The sequence below is a fragment of the Brachyhypopomus gauderio genome, unplaced genomic scaffold (genome assembly GCF_052324685.1).
Source record: "Brachyhypopomus gauderio isolate BG-103 unplaced genomic scaffold, BGAUD_0.2 sc114, whole genome shotgun sequence".
Classification (NCBI taxonomy): Eukaryota; Metazoa; Chordata; class Actinopteri; order Gymnotiformes; family Hypopomidae; genus Brachyhypopomus; species Brachyhypopomus gauderio.
The window spans coordinates 454,797-474,156 of NW_027506935.1; the positions used below are offsets into that span (position 1 = coordinate 454,797).

At 44.4% G+C, this 19,360-nt stretch overlaps 2 protein-coding genes across 4 annotated transcripts; both read left to right on the forward strand.

Annotated features, from left to right (window-relative positions):
• The first annotated feature begins 248 nt into the window (after positions 1-248).
• Positions 249-11,807, forward strand: LOC143497858 (low-density lipoprotein receptor-related protein 10-like). 2 transcript variants are annotated; one of them, XM_076993466.1, is made up of 10 exons: positions 249-350; positions 965-1,175; positions 1,509-1,541; positions 2,036-2,171; positions 6,514-6,707; positions 6,841-7,304; positions 7,596-8,023; positions 8,227-8,421; positions 9,494-9,623; positions 10,048-11,807. In XM_076993466.1, the coding sequence occupies exons 2-10, from the start codon at positions 1,127-1,129 to the stop codon at positions 10,627-10,629; spliced, it is 2,211 nt and encodes a 736-aa protein (XP_076849581.1). In that variant the 5' UTR covers positions 249-350; positions 965-1,126; the 3' UTR covers positions 10,630-11,807. The 2 variants fall into 2 exon arrangements, with proteins under 2 accessions (XP_076849581.1, XP_076849580.1); XM_076993465.1 differs by having other exon boundaries at positions 281-435.
• A 128-nt stretch (positions 11,808-11,935) lies between these two features.
• LOC143497859 (ciliated left-right organizer metallopeptidase-like) lies at positions 11,936-18,413 on the forward strand. 2 transcript variants are annotated; one of them, XM_076993467.1, is made up of 14 exons: positions 11,936-13,008; positions 13,133-13,226; positions 13,498-13,549; positions 13,630-13,779; positions 14,146-14,271; positions 14,370-14,454; positions 15,294-15,433; positions 15,747-15,930; positions 16,179-16,245; positions 16,353-16,449; positions 16,564-16,671; positions 16,816-16,944; positions 17,107-17,234; positions 17,550-18,413. In XM_076993467.1, exons 1-14 carry the CDS (start codon positions 12,486-12,488, stop codon positions 17,773-17,775), a joined length of 2,109 nt encoding a protein of 702 aa, XP_076849582.1. In that variant the 5' UTR covers positions 11,936-12,485; the 3' UTR covers positions 17,776-18,413. The 2 variants fall into 2 exon arrangements, with proteins under 2 accessions (XP_076849582.1, XP_076849583.1); XM_076993468.1 differs by lacking the exon at positions 14,370-14,454 and having other exon boundaries at positions 15,317-15,433.
• Positions 18,414-19,360: the final 947 nt, after the last annotated feature.

The following is a 19,360-nucleotide window of genomic DNA, read 5'->3' on the forward strand; positions in this document are numbered from 1 at the left end:
CTCGGCAACCTTTGCCCTCTGGTTCACTACTTCAAGAAAAGTTTTGTCCACATTTGAATGAATAAATATACGAAAACGGCAGCTTTACTTTTTTTCTCCACTGTAAATGAAATTGTATTAAAAACAGATTGTACCCCTAAACTGCACCCTAAAAGCCGCATTGAATGTAACATCATAGCTAAACGCTGCCACCTGCCGTTGAACGAGCGCTATTACACGCTCGCGAGCGAAGTTCAAGTACGCGATTGCGTCACGAGAGCGTGCACGGGCGGTATCGTTATTTTTTATATCAGTTTTACAGCTACGGAAGTGAGGAGAGAACGAATGTCAACAAAAAAGACGGATAAAAGGTATATTAACTAACTCGTGGCGCCACACGTTACATCAAAACGGACCAGTCAGCGATAGGGGTTGGGGAACTAATGAATACACGAGGTAATGTGGTGTTTTTCAGCCGGTTTGAGAGCGAAAGTGTTACCCAGTAAAGAAACTGATCAGCTGTTGGCTAGTGTTAGCTTAGCTTAGCTTTTAGCTTAGCTTTTTAGCTTAGCTAACGAAGTCGGGCGGCCACCTGCTCTCCTGGCACGTCAGGGCAAAAATGAAACTTTATAAAGTCCTCTATATCAATTTAACATCGGATTTTGTCGTGTACTAACGTGTGGAACGGACCCGACAGACTGATATGTGCCACAGTGATTGTTGTTTAGATGTTTAATGTTGGTTCGCGTCGAAACCAAACACGAACCTACGTCACTACTGCGAGAAGGAAACGAGAGTGGGAAACTTCACAATAATAACGCCTAGGACTTGTTATTGGACTATTGGACCTGTAATTACGGTTGTATAGCAGCAGTTAGGTGGTCTAACGCCACGATATCGAGTAATCCTTTTACAAGTTGCTCTCGATCTGTCAGTTTTCGTTTTGTTTTTGGCTTAAATTATGTTTCGGGTTTGTAATTTACAGCTCAAGTCACCAGGCAAGATGCTTCTCCAGTGACGACGTCCTGTACGGTGGAGAACTAATGCACTCTTCGACAATGATGTTACTATGAAGTTTGATTCGTTTTTTTTTTAATTAGCATTAAACAATAACATTGTTGGATTTTTAAGAAGAAAAAAGGCCATCATGGACGCCCCGAACAGCATTTCTATCTTCAGTCTTTTGGTTTTTACAGGTGGGATTGCATTGTTTAAAATACTTCATTTAACTCTACAGTTAAAACATGACTTTATAATGCTCCTGGTTCATGGCATACATGATATCTGCTTTTCCTATCTTATAAGTTAAAGGTTGAAATGCTTAAATAGCCTAAATAGAAAAAAATGAATATCTGCTGAAGCTTTTCTTGTATTGACCAGTCACATAAGTATTTTAGTGTGGGATATTTCCACACTTCCCACAGAGGTTTCATGTTCTGTTTGCAGTAGAATGGAAAGAGCTGGAAATGCTGTCTGACATTTTGATTTCATTTTTATTAATTTATATATACATATATTTATTGTTTTAGCCCATTGCAGCTTGGGACAAGCCTTCAGTTGGGGTGAGTGAAAAGATTTCAGTTTTAATGTTTGACTTATGTGTGATTGTATGTTTTTACTTCCTGTGTGCTGCTCCTGTATAAACAAAATATATAGCCGATCCCACAGGGAATAAGTTGGACTTCTTCCCTGTAATGACAAAGGTTAGCTAAAGAAATATGAGCCAAAGATTTGTCTTGCAGATTAGAATAACCTTGCTGGCCCCATCAAATGCTTTGAAGTACCTCATACACATATCAAATTATTTGACAGTACATCCCTCTCAGACAGAACAGTTGTTTCTTGTTAATGGTTCTAAATATGTGGTGTGTGATTATTGTATTTCTCTTATGCAATTATATTATTGCCTGACGTTCAAATGAATTCTGAGCTTATGTTTATTCTGCCTTAGTATGTATCGGTCCTTGAAAGATTTCCCAGTGTATTACAAGTACTTAACCTTGTAAACATTCAGGAAGTTGTGATTTTAAGATGTTTGTCTTTCTTTCTCATGCAGAGTATTGTGGCAAGTCAACAAAAGTACTGCAGGCCCGTCAAGGTGAAATTTATAGCTCCTCCGTCCATGGTCCTCCAGCACCAATCAACTGCACCTGGATCATCACGGCGTCTGTGGGAGAACGGGTGATTCTCAGGTACAGCACATTAATTGAATACCGATATTATTACAGACATTTCTCTTAAGAACTTTAGTGCAGATTCAATAGATTCGATAGAAATAGATAGATAGATATTAGATATAGATAGAATTCAATAGATTCGAGCTCGAATCGCGTTTCTAACATTGAACGATTCAGAATCGATTCTCATTTTCGATTTTTTTTTTCGGATACGGGTGTGCCTTCTCAGCCACGGTAGTGCTAGGCAAAACTACTAAAGTATGAAGAAAAAACGGCTCCACGGTCTTTGAAAGCAACCATTTGGAAACACTTTAAATTTTAACGTCAACCCGGCCCGGGTAAGAATGGGCTTGATCGTTTGCACACGCATAAAGACGCTACAGATGATATTCGGGAGTTACAGTGATAACTTAGTTCATTGAGCACTCTAGTTTTGTCCTAACTAGATATTTAGACATAATATACTGCTGTAACACTGCGAAGTCATGGTCAGAGGTGAACTTCGGTATAGCCGGTGTGTGTTTTATTTAAAATAATTAACACCCTTGAGCCAGTGTGTCTTTGGACATAGATAATGCCGTTTGCTGTGATTGATAATTAAAGTCTAGCTCTTATTTATGCATAGAAACGTAAATCAACAATATAATCTGTAGTGTCTTTATGCGGATAAACAAGGGGAGTCGGAATTCGACACAACACCGGCTGAAAGCCAAAACGGGGGGGAAATGCTACAGACACCGTTCAGAAACTGATCAGTTCAGTTAAATGTATTCAGTTCAGTAGATATATGTGGCTTTTATAAAATAGGGTATATATATATATATATATTATGGAGTGATTTTTGTTTCAATAGTTCCACAGAAGCAAAAGTAAATCCAGGAGCAGAAAGTATATGTTATGAATGCAAAACAGAAAAAATATATCAAAAGTATATTTTTTAAATATAATTGGTTATTTGAAACTTATTTTCGTTTGCATTTTGACAAGTTTTTGGTTCCATTGTTTTTGTTTTTTTGGATTTTCCCAGTAAGGTCTTTTGCTTCTGGAATCTCTCTTTGCTTCTGCTTCCTTTTTTGCTTCTGACTTTTGGAACCCATTTCACATGTGGGAGGGGCTTAGATGAAGGCGTTCCTCTGCAATCTCCATTGGTCACTGATTCTGGACTGACAAGGAGCTCTGAAACTGCCTCTGGGACCAAGCCACGCCCACCCCACCAGCTTCCCAGCGTTTTCAAACATGGCGGAATGCGGTGGTTCTGTTTCACAGCAGCATGTAAACTGAGTTTTATTTTATTAATGTGACAGCACTTTTATTTTTGGAAGCACTTTCATATATTTTTAATTTTTGTGATTTGTTAAGGAAAAAAGTGTAATTTTGTTTCTGGAAGTGGCATGTTCTCAGAAATGGGCAGCTAGCCTAAGCCTAATTCTTGTACGAAGCAATTTGTTGTTTTTACAGAAAGAGCAGTATTTTTGTATAATTCAATTTTTGAGTAGTGGCAAGTTCTGGCAGCTAGCCTAAGCCTACCAATTTTGTTTATTTTACTACAGTTTTATTAGTGTGACGCTCAAAGGAAGGAGGCACGACGAGCGTCGAACGGTGCAACACACGTTTAATACACAAAACAACGTTAAGCTCAGTGCGGAGCGCAAGCACATCCACACGACACTTACACAGGCACGGAACTTTAGACAAAGACGAGCACAAGACATTGTGCGAACGCACATTATATAGGTGATTAACACATACCCTCGTGATCTCGAGACAAGGCACAGATGCGACTACGAAAACGCTCACAAACAACCCACACCCACGGAACTACAAACATGGAGATAACTGCACGCAGACGACATAACGACATGCTCCCAGGGAAGGGTCCGTAGCTGTCACCTTGACAGAGCCCGCTACCAGGGACTTGCTACTCCCGGAGCGTCCCGCGCAGCTGGAAAGCCCCGAACCTACACCAACGGGCAGGTCCGGAGCTGCCAGGATAATGAGCCTCCGAGAGCCGTCTCCCACGATGGCGGGAACCGCCGCGAACAGCTCTAGAACACACTCCCTGGGAAGACAGGGGAAAATACATTCAACACGGGCACATTCACAATCACACACACTGGAACATTAAACACAAAAGGCACAAGAGGGGAAAAGGGGATTAGGAAAGAACATTGGGACAGACAGACAGACAGGCACAGGCAGCCACAACAACATTCTGGCTGCCTGCCACACCGCTAGCAGTGGCGCGACCCCTCCTGGGGTCCCTCCTTGAGCTGTAAATTAAGCGAGGCAGGTGAAGCAGGCGGAACAGGCGGCGGAGTTCCTCTGGTCCTCGGAGCCGGACTTCGAGCGCGCGTTGCGCTGCTCGGTGCTCCCGTTGACCGTGCGCCCGGTGGCCTCCCTCGGGGAGCTTCGGCTGCCTTTTTGGGTGCTACTGGAGTCCGGACTCTGCGCCGCGCGCTGAAGGGTATCCGCGGCTTCTCCAAGGGCGCGCCAAACCCCCACCTCGGACCGCTGGCTACGCCGAGAACCTCTCGCGCTCCCGGAGTCACCGGCGCTTCACCCCTCGATGTCTCCATCTCCTCCTTTTTCCCCGAGACGCTCCGACCCACGGACATCGGTTCCTCTGCGGTCGTGCAGCGGGAACAGTGCATACTGCTCCCCGCTGAGGGGGACCGAGGAACTTCCTTCCCGGAGTAAACGGTGTCCCCTGAACACCCAGAAGCGCTGTCCTTCTCCTCGCTCTTGTTGTTGAGCTCCGAAGGCGATGAGCAAACGGACGGAGGGCGGCTGACTTCCTCCTCCTCTCCGTAATACTCGGTGGGGGCCAACGGATGAAGGTGGGCGGTTTTCTTCCTCCTCCTCGTCAGACTGCTCAGTACGGTCCGAGCACACAGAAGGGGGAGGGCTGACCTCTTCCTCTTCTGCGCCGGGGTGCAGTGGAGGATCGAGTGGGGGTCGAGTGGATGGATGGAGTGGGGCAGGCTTCCTCCTCGCCCTCCCCATAATACACCGTTGATGCCGAGTATAACGATGATGGGGGGCTAACTCCCTCCTCAGGGGAGCCACAGACATGGGGGGGAAGCCACTAGCCTCACCCTCACTCTCCTCCTCCGAGTATACGGGGGACTTTCCTCCTCTCCGGACTCTCCGCTCTCGAACTCGTACTCGGGGGGGGGTCATGGCGAGAGCACCTACACTCACCACTATAGGCACACTGGACTCCTCCTTGGGGAATGCCAGGAGCGGAGTGCTGCGCCTCTCGCTCCACACCCACTCAGCGGCCGCCTGAGCTTAACGCAGCAGGCTTGCACACACTGGGTCCTGCTGCATCTCCACTTCTGGGTCTTGTACATCGCGGTGGCACGCAGGGGAAGAGGCGTGATGGCGTTTTGGCCGCGTTAACAAGCTTGATTGAAGTTGTTCTGTGAATCTGTTGCCGCGGTAACGTTGATCGGTTGCTGGTTAGATTACACCGTAACTCGGGCTCGTTAATTAACTAATACGACTTTCAGCTGTTTGCTGTTAGTCGTAGCAAAGTTTGCGTGCTCTCAAACAAAACCGGAGGGGGAGAAATGGCGGAGCCTCTCTTTAATAGGTCTAACCTCGGTGTCAGTCAGACCAGAGAGAGAGATATTACGGAGCCTCTCTTTAATAGGTCTAACCTGTGTGTCAGTCAAACCAGAGAGAGAGAGAATTACGGAGCCTCTCTTTAATAGGTCTAACCTCGTGTCGGTCAAACCAGAGAGAGAGAGATGAATGGCTGTTCAGGGTATTTAAACACCTTTACTGTAGACACACCCTTACTTCTGTCAAAGCAAGCTTGTTCAATGTGTTGCCAGTGGTACTGCAACCTGCTGGTTTAGCATGGTACCTACAATGGAAATAACTGCACGCAGACGACATAATGACACACCCACAGGGAAGGGTCCGGAGCGGTCACCGTGACAATTAGTTTAATGTAGTGTTCTGAGTGTCGGCCTCAAAGATATTGTGTTGTGTTTGTACAAGTTAAAAACATGTGCAAGAATAAATAAATCAGACATTTTTACCTTTTACCTTTGTGTGTTTACATTATTGCAATATGTTGATAAAACCTTTACAATTATAATATCTTTATAAATGTACTCTGCTTTCATGCCAGCAGACCGGAGTAGCTCATTTTGAATCGAGAATCGTTTTTGAATCAGAAAATAATCGTTTTTGAATCGAATCGTTGGGATCTGAAAGAATCGGGGAAAAAATCGAATCGTGACCCCAAGAATCGATTCTGAATCGAATCGTGGGATTCCCAAAGATTCACAGCCCTAGTCTCATCCTTTGATCCTTTTTGACTCATCTTTGTCTCTTTCTCTTGAAGTTTCTCTGAGATGAACATTGTGTGTGGACTGGGTCACATTGTCTGGTTAACCGTGACAACCCTTACGGACAAGCCCATCTCAATATGTGGTTACCGGCACAAGCCAATGGAGTTGTATGGAGGAAACATTACGGTGAAACACCACTTTGTTCCACCCTTTTCCTCTTCTGGATTCCGTATGTCGTACATTAAAGGTAGAGAAGACACTGGAATAGAAGCCTAGATGTGAATGTGAAATTGTTTCATTTCATAATCAAACATTAAAATACTGTATGTCACAAGCAGCTAAACGGCCCTGTGAAAAGGTCTCGTGTCTTGTCTGTGCAGGCTCTGGCCCCTGTCAGCCTGGTGAGTTTGAGTGCTACAGTGATCGTTGCCTTCCTGCCTCCTGGCGGTGTAACGGTCAGGTGGAGTGTCTCGGAGAAGGTGACGAGCTGGGCTTAGACGAGGACGGCTGTGACTTCGACCAGCTTCCTCACCCAGCTGATGACCCCTCTCCTGCCCCGACCGGGACGGTAGCTGGATCCATCGTGGAGACGGGCCGTGGGCCATACTGGGACGGCGGGTTGCTGGTCCAGTCACAGGGGGGTGCATGCGGAGGCTACCTACAGGCGTTTTACGGCTCTTTTGTCGCTCCGGTGCCAACGGGAGGCCCAGTGGAGTGTGTGTGGACAGTGGACCCACAGGACCCCCGGCCCCTCAGACTGGATCTGCGGATGGTGGAGCTGGGCTCCGGGGACAGTCTCGTCATCACGGACCAACCGGGCGGCGCTGGCAACATCATTAAAACCGTGAGTGTGAGACCTGGAAGCTTTGAAGTTTTTCAGAAAAATGGTACAGCTGTTTTTATTCATTAATCTTTTTATTTAGAATTTGGAATTTGCTTAAAGCATTTGACAGACACTGAACCAGGCCAACTTAACCAAACCATTTAACCAACCAACAAACCAACTATATTTATTAATATTCTAAATTAATTTTTGAGGTAGTAGCTTATAGTTACTTTTTCTTTCCTTTTTTGGTGCATGTGCATTTGGCCCGAAAAAAACGATAATGAAATTATTTTTGCTATTTTGTGACAGATCACATGTACGTCCAATTACAAAGCAGTGCAAGTGGAATCCCGGACTGGCCTGCTCTCGCTGACCTATAACATGCAGGCTGGCTCTGAGGGGCGGGGCTTCAATGCCACCTATCGCATCGCGGACTACTGCCTTCCGTGGGAGGGCCCCTGCAAGGGCTCCGAAGGGGGCTGCTTCACGCAGCTGCAGCGGTGTGACGGCCACTGGGACTGTGCGGAGACGGGGCTGGATGAGGTGGGGTGTGGGGGCTGCCCCGCCGGACAGTTCCCCTGCGGCCCCCTGGTGGTGCAGAGGGCGGGCGTCATGAGCCGGCCCGTGTGCTTCTCCATCCAGGACAGGTGCAACTACCAGCTGAACTGCGCCGATGGCAGCGATGAGCGGGACTGCACCGTGTGCCAGCCTGGGACATTCCACTGCGACAGCGATCGGTGTGTGTGGTTGTGTGTGTGTGTGTGTGGTCTGGATAATTTGACATTTTGATTGTATATGATGGTGCATTGAGGAGGTGTGTGTGTGTCTGTGTGTCTGTGTGTCTGTGTGTCTGTGTGTCTGTGTGTGTGTGTGTGTGTGTGTGTGTGTGTGTGTGTGTGTGTGTGTGTGTGTGTGTGAACCATGTGGTGACCCTGTGCAGGTGTGTGTTTGAGAGCTGGCGCTGCGATGGACAGGTGGACTGCAAGGATGGCACTGATGAGCTGAACTGCACCATGACCCTGCCTCGAAAGGTCATCACCGCGGCAACAGTGGGGAGCCTGGTGTGTGGACTGCTGCTGGTCATTGCTATGGGCTGCACCTGCAAGCTGTACTCACTTCGCACTCGTGAATACAGGTGATCAAAATGTGTTTAAATTAGGCTTGTCCCGATCCAATATTTGGATCGGATCGGCCGCCGATATTTGCAAAAAATGCGCATCGGTATCGGATCGGCTGGCATGAGAAAATGCCGATCCAGACTCCTGATCCAGTTTTTTTTGTTGTTGTTGAAAGATTCGGGTTTTCCAGCGCACCCATTTAGATAATTCATTCCAGTTTTTACTGTATTTTTGCCAGTGAGAGTAAAGTCCGGTCCACATTTTTCAGCACACGAGCGTAGCATCTCCCCAATTTAGCTCAGTGGCATCTCCTAACCATTAAGACGGACATGTAAATTTGAAGTTATCGGTAAAATTGTCAGTTGTGTGGGATTATTTGACCTTGAAGGACGACAAAGACGAAGAGGTAGAGTGCAACATATGCCACAGTAAAGTCAAGCATTGTGGTAAAGCTGTAAGAACTTTTAATACAACCAATCTAATCAAGCATTTAGCGAAATACCACCATAAACAACATGAAGAGTTTCTAAAGAAAACCGAAGACGAAAAGAAAGGTCCTACACAACTAACACTGGCAGAAATGTTTGCGAAGCGTGACAAACTGCCACTTTTAAAAAATAGAATTTACAATATTATTTGCATTTATGGCTTTTTAAGCCTTGGTTTACTGATGCCATTTCTGTTTGTTATTTATTATTTTGTCTATTTTGAGTTTATTAATTGCTAAATAAACAGATCAGTTTCTCCTTACCAACCATTGTGTATTATTCAAACACACCTAATTCAGCTGGCTACTTGTTATCAACAGTAAAAGGCTTTTCAGCATGAGTTTGACAACAAAGTAAGTTGGCTAACTTTAATACATGCTCGGATAGGCCGGTATCGGCCGATATCGGTATCTGATCGGAAGTGCAAATAAATATAGGTATCGGATCGGAAGTTCAAAAAGCTGGATTGGGACATCCCTAGTTTAAATCTCATGTGTTCTTTATCTAATACACTTACCAAGAAAGTTCTAGATTGATGTGCCTTCTGTTTTACTGTACATTTTAACATCTCTCTTGGTATGATCTCTGTCCTTGGCCTTAGCTTGTTTGCGCCAATCAGCCGTCAAGAGGCGGAGCTTATCCAGCAACAGGCTCCACCTTCTTACGGTCAGCTGATTGCTCAGGGTGTTATTCCTCCAGTAGAAGACTTTCCCACTGAGAATCCAAATGAGGTAAAATAAAAAAAATTGTATTTTCTCATTTTTGCCAATGTTCCGTACATATTTTAAATAAATAAAAGTAGAGAACAATAAATAGTCCATTAATCTTTTTCATATATGTCCCCTTTTACTGCTGGAATGTTCTTAACATTGTTCTTAACATTCAAGTTCAGTGGCTCAGGTTCAGGTTTCCCGGGGCATGATTGACATTCCTTTACACACAATGACTCCATTATTAGGACACATTGCATGCCGAGAGCACGAGTGTCCACAGTGAGGCTCAATAGGGTTTCAAGCTTAATTTTGATTAGTGTAGAGATAAACCATGGACAACAGTTTGCTTTCTGGTAGTAGAGTAAATGGTAAGTTGTTTGGTTATTGATATGTGTTATTCTGTATGTTTGATTCTGTATATTTGATTCCTCTTGACCCACAGCCCACCTCTCTTTCTCTGAGAGGACTGCTTCAGCTCATCAGACAGGACAACATCGCCTCCCCCCGGCGAAGACGCCGGCCCCGTTTCATCCGTCGAGCAATCCGACGTTTGCGGAGGTGGGGCCTAATTTCCCGACCCGCCTCTCGGCCCGCCCAGAGCACAAGTTCTACCTCACAGCAGACGGAGGATACTCCTCCTGGACAGGAGTCCGGTCACTCTGATGCCGGGGACGCCTCATTGGCCAGGGAACCTGCTAGTAATTTTTTGACTCAGAAAGTGGATTTGTCCCAACAGGCAGAGCAGGAACAGCGGGCGGAGGCTTCTCCTCCACCTCCGTCAGCATCTCCTCCCTCCCAGCAGTCAGTCGCAGCCCCAGAGGCTCCACGGAGCTCCCCTGTGGCCACGCCCCCCAGGAGCCCCTCCATGGCCTCTCTCTTCCTCTCTCTCTTCAGACCCTCGTCTTCGCCCGGCGCTGTCTCGGCCTCTCCCTCTTTCTCTTCCTCTTCGTCAGATGACGAGGTGCTGTTGATCCCTCTGTCTGATGACACCACCTCTGAGGATGACGTGCCCATGCTGACCTAATTTGCTACTTTGCCTTTGCTGCTTTCTCAATTATTGTCTGTGACGTTTCTCCTCTTTTGACATTTGCTGTTTCCTCCATATTTCTTTCTTTCTCTCATGTTGTCAATTTACTTTCTCACAAGAATCTTATGATCGCAGCACACCAGTGGCGTCGGGATTGTGCTGGCAAGGTGCCTTATCTCAAATGGGTTCATATTTCCTGATTGAATTGCATCAAGCATTGACAGAATGCGTGTCAAAGTCGTGTGTTGGATGTGAACTTACTCAGAGATTGAATGTCATGGAGGAAAACTTTGCACAGAGAACCTTCCCTAAGCTCTCTTAATAAAACCTTCCTGTGTCTTACCCTTCGCTGAATAATCTGCACTGCACATTCCCGGTCTGGCACCTTTTAGGGTTTATTTTCAGAGTTGCTTGTAATAATGTCAGTGTATGTACGCTGGATGTATTGCTCAGAAGTGCCTTTGATCGGGCTTCCTATAGATCACATGACACTATGCGTCTGTACTTGCACATACATGCCAAACACACACACACACACACACACACACACACACACACATACTGAGTTATTTTAGCCAGGCTATGTATATGGTAGTGCATGGCAAATCTGGCAATAATTTTCAAAAAGTGTGTAAGTGTGTGATGGCCACTGTGTGAGTGTATGTGATTACGTACGTACATGCGTGCGTTTACATGTATGCAGATGTGTGTGTGTGTGTGTGTGTGTGTGTGTGTGTGTGTGTGTGTGTGCGGTCATTCAGGTGAGACAATCCCCTTTTGGTGCTTGAGACAGATATGCACCACCAACCTGAATGACATCACAGTACCTCTGATGATGACATCACATTTCCTCACAGTTCCTGCTTTTTGGCTCGGTGGACAATGTGTATAACATTAGTGCCATAATAATCCTCTGATGTCATTGCTCTAATTATCCTTTTTTTCGCTCTTTGTTTTGTCTTTATCAATGTTGTTTTTATTACTGAATGTATTTTTAAAAGCCTAGAGGTTTAAATGTTTCTGGTTAATGGTGATTGCATTAGAAAAATGTCATTTGGAATAATGTCATTTCACTGTGCGTGTGTGTGTGCGTGCGTGTGTGTGTGTGTGAGTGTGTGCGTGTATGGGCTAAAAGAATTACAGAATCCACAATGAATAAATGATTTGCACTTTTACTATGAGTATTTTGTCATTGTAGATTTTCTTAAAGAATTAGATCTTTACCCTGCCCATGTTTCTGTAATCAGCATTATGTTCAAGAGAATGATGCATTGAGAAGTCACCCCAGTTAACAATGGTGAGGCATTACTGAGACCTCATTACCATATAATTACCATATCAAAGTCTTCATTTCCCCTGAGCTCTGTGTAACAGTTTCACCTCCCCCTGTAGTGAGTAGTGGTCACTCCTAGCACTCTATGATAATGAGAGAGAGAGAGAGAGAGAGAGAGAGAGAGAGAGAGAGAAATAAAGGGAGTAATAGGACAAGTGAGGCATTACAGCCAAGTGGTGGAGTTTCCATTGTCCTCGTTATTTCAAGGTAAAGAGTCATGAACGTCTGATACAGGTGAGTCCAGCTAACCTATGAAATGGCTTATGTGACTATATAACTATAGGCAGTTTATAAAAATGCTTTTAATTATTTTGCTGATTAGTTCTCTTTATAATAAGGTTATTATAAAAGATATAAAGATTAGTTTATGATCTTGGAACTTGGGTATCAGATGTGAGTGGTTTTATAATACTGTGTTCAGGTGTGAGTAGTTTCATTGTACTGTTTTCTGTATTAAAAGACATTAACTTGAAACTTTTTAGTTAATAGGTTAGTTACTTTTCAGCATTGCAGAACACAAATGCATCCTGACCTTGATGATTATTACATATTTAAAGGTATAGCCCAGCTCCCTGTTTATGGACCATATAATGATCAGCACATTATCCATTGTTTCCAGATGATGGCTTTTCAAAGCCATGCTACACTTCTGCTGCTGCCATGTCTTCTGTGTGTCCTAGGAAAGTGCCTCTTTGATGAGGTTCAGAGTTCTATCAGAGTGGTGGCCCCACCCACCAGTCAGCTAAACTCTTCTGATTGGGCCTTGAATACGTCTGGAGTCAGTGGTGAGGTGTCCGTCATTGCTGCCCACACAGCCTGGGCGACGCCTCCCTGGACAACCCAGAATCAGCAGAAGACCATATTACAAAACTCTCGGTTTCTTAGATATAAACAAGGAGACACAAATGCTGCCGTCCATCCACAGCCTATTAGAATCACAACATGGACTCCCAGAGAAAGCCCAGTGCTTTCACACAGGGAAGCGGAGAGGCTGGGAACAGCGCTCAGTGAAGCTATCAACACTGTGTCTAAATTACTCTCAGGTAAGGTGTGTGTGTGAGACAGTGTTTCAGTGGTTGAGTGGGAGGTGAGGGTGTTGAATGTGTGCACGTGTCCGTATTACAAGTCTAAATAATGTTCACACGTATATTACCGATGTGTCCACAGTAATGCGGCGTCCTGGCAGACTGCTGTTGAACAGAGATATCAACAAGTACTGCAGATTCGTCTGGAGGAACAGCAGTAGTGCCAACTTCAACAGGTCTGTCTGGGTCACCTCTTTAAAATGACACTTAAGTCTTTATTTAAGCTTTTGCATCTATATTCAATTTCCTTTGACTGTCAGTGAATTTCAGTGAGGTCTTATCATCTATGCTTTTGTTGTTACATATATTTGATTATTTAATAACTTTTCCTTGTATTTTTGTAATGTGTGTATAATGTGAGAACAACATGTGTCACTTAAGGTCTTTATCACAGTCATTTTTATTTCAAGTTGTTTGTCCAATCAGGACTTGTATCCCTCCCCTCAGGTGTGGCAGAGCCAATGACAACTATCAGTCTGAGAGGTGTCTGGGTGTGACTGTAAGTCAGTGGTTCACCACACAGCAAATATTTGCTTACGTACTTCTTATACCTCAACCTTGCTTGGTGTTGATTGACAGATTCCAGATGACCACCTGAGTGGCTGTATTGTCTATCCACATCCTGATCATCCAATCCTAAAAGTGCTAAAGGCAGATGCGGCGGGAGTTCCCGATACCGACTTCCTACTTTATGTGCACACTGAGAGCACTATTAAGTGTAGAGCTGATGTGAGAAATCTCTCTTAAACACCACTAATTTTTAGAATGTCCTTTTAGTTCATTTTTTAAAAATAATTCCTAGTATAGTCAGGATTGTATATTTATTATATGTTATATTTCAACTGTTTCAATTTTTATTTTCCATTGAATGTTTTACATATATATATATTTTTTTCACTGCATTTGTTCACATGTTAAGCGTCCTGGTGACTTTAATCCTTTATTTACATGTATCTGTCTATGCTTATGTGTGCTTGTTCGTGTGTGCTTGTTCGTGTCTGTGTGTGTGTGTGTGTATGCCTGCTTGGGTGTTTGTGTGTGTGTGTGTGCCTGCGCCTGCTTGGGTGTGTGTGTGTGTGTTTGTGTGTGTCTCAGTCCAGTGTTCTGTCCTATTCTGCTCACTGTCAGACAGACTCGGCTGGGCGTCCAGTCGCTGGGGTTGTGGTCATCTGCAGGGCACTGCTCAGCAAAGAAGGATTCAGCAATGAACACCTGGTGCAGGTGTGTGTGTGTGTGTGTGTGTGTGTGTGTGTGATAATGTGACAATAGCACTATATGTGTATATATGTGTGGTGATTCTTCCCTGTGCTGTCTAACAGACAATGATCCATGAGTTGTTCCATATGTTGGGCTTCAGTAAAGAACTCTTCAGCATGTGGCGAGACTGTTCTCTCTCTTCCCAGAGTCAGTGGAATCTCTCACACTTTTCTACTGGCTGTTCTGTTTTTGTAAGCCCTGTATAGGACCTTCCTGTAAATGTGCTGTGGTGTGTACTAGGTTGGCTGTGTGTGCAGTAGTGTGTTGGTGTTGTGTAATAGTGCTGTCCGTGTTGTAACAGTGTGTTGGTGTTGTGTAGTAGTGCTGTCCATGTGTGTAATGGTGTGTTGGTGTTGTGTAATAGTGCTGTCCATGTGTGTGTAATAGTGTGTTGGTATTGTTTAAAAGTGCTGTATGTAGGTGTAATAGTGTTGATGTTGTGTAATAGGGCTGTCCGTGTGTGTAATAGTGCTGTACGTGTGTGTAATAGTGTGTTGGTGTTGTGTAATAGTGTGTTGGTGTTGTGTAATAGTGCTGTACGTGTGTGTAATAGTGCTGTATGTGTGTGTAATAGTGTGTTGGTGTTGTGTAATAGTGCTGTACGTGTGTGTAATAGTGTGTTGGTATGTAATAGTGTTGTACGTGTGTGTAATAGTGTGTTGATGTGTAATAGTGCTGTACGTGTGTGTAATAGTGTGTTTGTATGTAATAGTGTTGTACGTGTGTGTAATAGTGTGTTGATGTGTAATAGTGCTGTACGTGTGTGTAATAGGGTGTTGGTATGTAATAGTGCTGTACGTGTGTGTAATAGTGTGTTGGTTGAGTAATAGTGCTGTACGTGTGTGTAATTGTGTGTTGGTATGTAATAGTGCTGTACGTGTGTGTAATAGTGTGTTGATGTGTAATAGTGCTGTACGTGTGTGTAATAGGGTGTTGGTATGTAATAGTGCTGTACGTGTGTGTAATAGTGTGTTGGTGTTGTGTAGTGGGCTCCTGTTCCCACACTCAGGTGATGAACACAGATGAGATGGGGCAGACGGGGCTCTTCTCTCCTGGTGTGGTCAAAGCTCTGCAGACACACTTCAACTCCACACGCACTGATCTGGGAGCTCCGCTGGAGAACCAGGTACACACCTGGAGCTGGACACACATACTGAGTGACCAGGTACACACCTGGAACTGGACACACATACTGAGTGACCAGGGACACACCTGGAGCTGGACATACATACTGAGTGACCAGGTACACACCTGGAACTGGACACACATACTGAGTGAGACACTGTAATCAATCATTTTTGCTCTTATGTCCTTGTCCTTTGACCTTGATCCTCTTCTTTAATTTTTTATTGCCCCCTTCCTATTTATGTCACTCTCTCTCACTCACTCACTCACTCACTCACTCACTCACTCACTCGCGCTCTCTCTCTCTCTCCCAGGATGCTGGTTCTCGTGGTGTCTCTTCTCATTGGGAGGCGCGAGTTCTCCAAGGCTCCATCATGACTGCTCTGCTCACAGAACCGTCTCTGGTCCGGATCGACCCAATCACTCTCTCTGCTCTCCAAGACACTGGCTGGTACTCAATCAACCTCAACCAAGCCCAGAGCTTGCTATGGGGAGAGAGTAAGACACTTACAATCGAGCTCAGAGCTAGCTGTGGTGTGAGGGTTAAATAACCTAGAATCTACAGCGCAGTCCATATGTACCTGAATTTTTGTTATTGGTTTTGCCTTGTGGTCCAGTGAAGCACATTGAGTTTTAAACTATTTAGTTGTGCAGAATGGAAGCTTTGAGGGTGTTTACATCAACACTTGGTGAGATAAATATGATTCTCTGGACCATTTCAGTAGATGAAATGTGTGTGTGTCTAGATGAAGGTGCTCTCTTTGGGTCTGTATCCACCTGCCGTAAGCCCTCAGCTTTCTTCTGCACAGGCAGGTAAATCTACCTTCGTCTGCAGTTTACACCAATCAGTTACTGAACCAATGAACACAGTGACTAGATGCAACCTGACTTGTTCGAAGTAACGTGGCTTCTTCTCTCAGTGGACTAGGATGCCATTACCTTCATCTCCACAAGGGGGCATGCCAGAGCGATCAATATCTGGATGGATGCCGCATTTACAAACCTTTAGCCAATGCCGTAAGCGTTCGAGTCTGTGTACCTTCCTTTAGAATTGGGAGCACATCTCCCTTTGACTTTGACCTGACTGACCACCGTATCACCGATCATCTGTTGATCTCTCTTCCCTATTAGAGTGAGTGTTGGAAAGAAGGGAACAGCAGAGGCAGCAGTGAGGAGGAGTGGAGTGGAGAGATTTATCACACGGACAGCCGCTGTTTTCTCTCCAGCCTCGTCAGGGAGGTACGGACTGTCCTTCCTGCAAATACATGCAAATGTACAGACATACAAATATGAAGTTTTTTAATTGAAAAGCATTCAACATGTTGTCCTCCATTACCCACAGCTGTGCTGCTTTACATTAAACGAATTCCTCCATTTTCCCAGGATCATTCCAGGGGCAGTGTGTCTGTGGCAGGTCGCTGTTACAGACACAGGTGTGCTGGGAGGAACAGATACCAGATTCAGGTGGTGGGCTCCGCCTGGCTGGACTGCCCAGCAGGAAAGAGCATCCAGGTATATTAGATACAGTTTTATCAGATTATTAATTCTCTTTTCTAGTGATTAGTTACCTAAATTAATCTCTCATCTGTTTTTCTGGAATTTGGTCACATGCTGTAATCAGATGCTGATTTTGGCTCTTTGATTCCATTTAATCTGTCTGATTAATCTCTGCAGGTGAATGGTTATCGGGGTACAGTTTTCTGCCCAGACAAGAGATTATGTTATTACAACAGTATAGTCCCACCCACCTCCACCCCTAGGCCCCTCCCCTCAGCTCCACATCCCTCTACACCCAGAGACAGGTTAGTAAATCGTCCGTACCACAAAATGAGAAATTCCTGTTTTCCTATTTCATGGTATCTTAAATATTCAAAAAGTGTTTGGTTTTTAGAGGACTTTTAGACTTTGGGACTTAATAGCTAGAATTTGAAAGATAGATTAGCTATATTAGATAGATTAGTCTTCACCTCTTGCAAGGTCTTGTTTGGACAGGAAAATACTGATTTTGCAAAAATTTTCGAGATGATAAAATGCTGGTTTATTAATTGATTTAACGTGAGTTTTAAAACTGAGATCAGGTTTCAGCAACATAACCCGCAGTGCTCTCATTTCTCCAGAGTCCACTCTCCGACACAGCGACCGGTGACGTCTCAACACCACGTGAACTTTGACCCCACACCTCTATTCTCAGCATCAGCAGGCTATGCAGAGATTGCTATGGTAACAGTGCTGAACATCAGTGCTGTTCTCTCCTTACTGGCTACTGTCACGGCTATATACAGGAAGTGCCGCTCAGCCAGGGTCAGAGTTCATGTGGGTGTAGAGGTTCCTTATGTTGTATAGATCTATAAAAATTATATATATAATATGTGTGTGTGTGTGTGTGTGTGTGAAATGTATGTATGAAAATGTATTTTAAAAAGTATAATGTTCCATTTATTTAACATCACATGATCATCATGTGCTCTCTCTAATTCAGGGGTTGCTGACATTTTAGCAGCCCACTAAACCAAACATTCAGCGGCCCATTCAAAAATGTAAATCAACCATTTAACGTCTAAATACAGATGTATTTACATTGTTGTGGTTTGTGTTTGGTGTGACGGGAGAGAACAGTATGAACATGAAGGCAGCAATCACGCCAGTCTGAGAATAATGGGAGTTTAATAAATGTAATAAATAATAGGTGCACTCAATGCAAAACCCGTGACGTTAAAAAGGTAAACAATAACTAGTAGTATATATTTTCCACTTTGCAAAGCAGAAAATAAAGAGAAACCCCTACCAGTACCATCTCTAACAGTACCAATGTGTTCCACTAGGGGGCTTCAGCCCACTGCACTATAGCAAAAGTGTTGTGTGACTTGTGGTCCGTGCAGAACTAATGTCACAGGCTGATTGCCTCAATACCATGTCACATTGAGGCAGTGATCAGAGGTGGTTAGGAACGCGTTACATTTACTCCGTTACATTTACTCAAGTTGCTTTTTGGACAAAAATGTTCTTGTAAGAGTAGTTTTAAAATGAAAGACTTTTACTTTTACTTGAGTAAACATGTGCTGAGAAAAATGCGACTTTTACTCCGTTACAACAAAAAAACAAGAATAATGTAAGATACACACACACACACACCTGTCTCACTCCTAATCTCCTGTCTGTTTCTCCCTGTGTCTTGTTTTCCTCCTTCATTTCTTCCTCTCTTTAAAGTCACAGCAACACTCGTCCAGAGCTGCACACTGCTGCTCCTTCCTGTGAACTACGGATGTACTGAGTGTGTTACAGCTACTCTGATGAATCACTACACCTCGACTACTACAGCCAATACCACTGTATTACAGACAATACTATTACTGTATTACTGACAGCACTACTGTACTACAGCCAATAGTACTGTATTACAGACAATACTATTACTATATTACTGACTACAGCCAATACTACTGACAACACCACTGTAATGACACTACTGACAGCACTACTGTACTACAGCCAGTACTACTGGCAGCACTACTGTACTACTGACAACTGTAGTACTGACAGCACTACTGTATTACTGACACTACTGTAGTACTGACAGCACTACTGTACTACTGACTCACAGGGCTCTCAAGTCTCACGCAATGAGCGTGTGACACACGCATTTGACCGTCTTCACACGCTCACACGCCACACCTCCGATTTCACACGGCGAGAAAAAAAATCTAGTTTATTTACCTCCGATCCATATCTATGTCGCCCTCCACTGGCGATCGATCGCGATATTCACGCTATTTTCCATGACAACGCTGGGCAGGGACATCTTGGTTGACTTTGTGTTGGAACTTCCGGTGCTACGGATACGCTGATACCGATTACAAGCAAAACGACAAAAACACAAAATGACTAGCATAATATGTTCAGTTAGAGCAGAGGTGGCCAACCCGTCAGA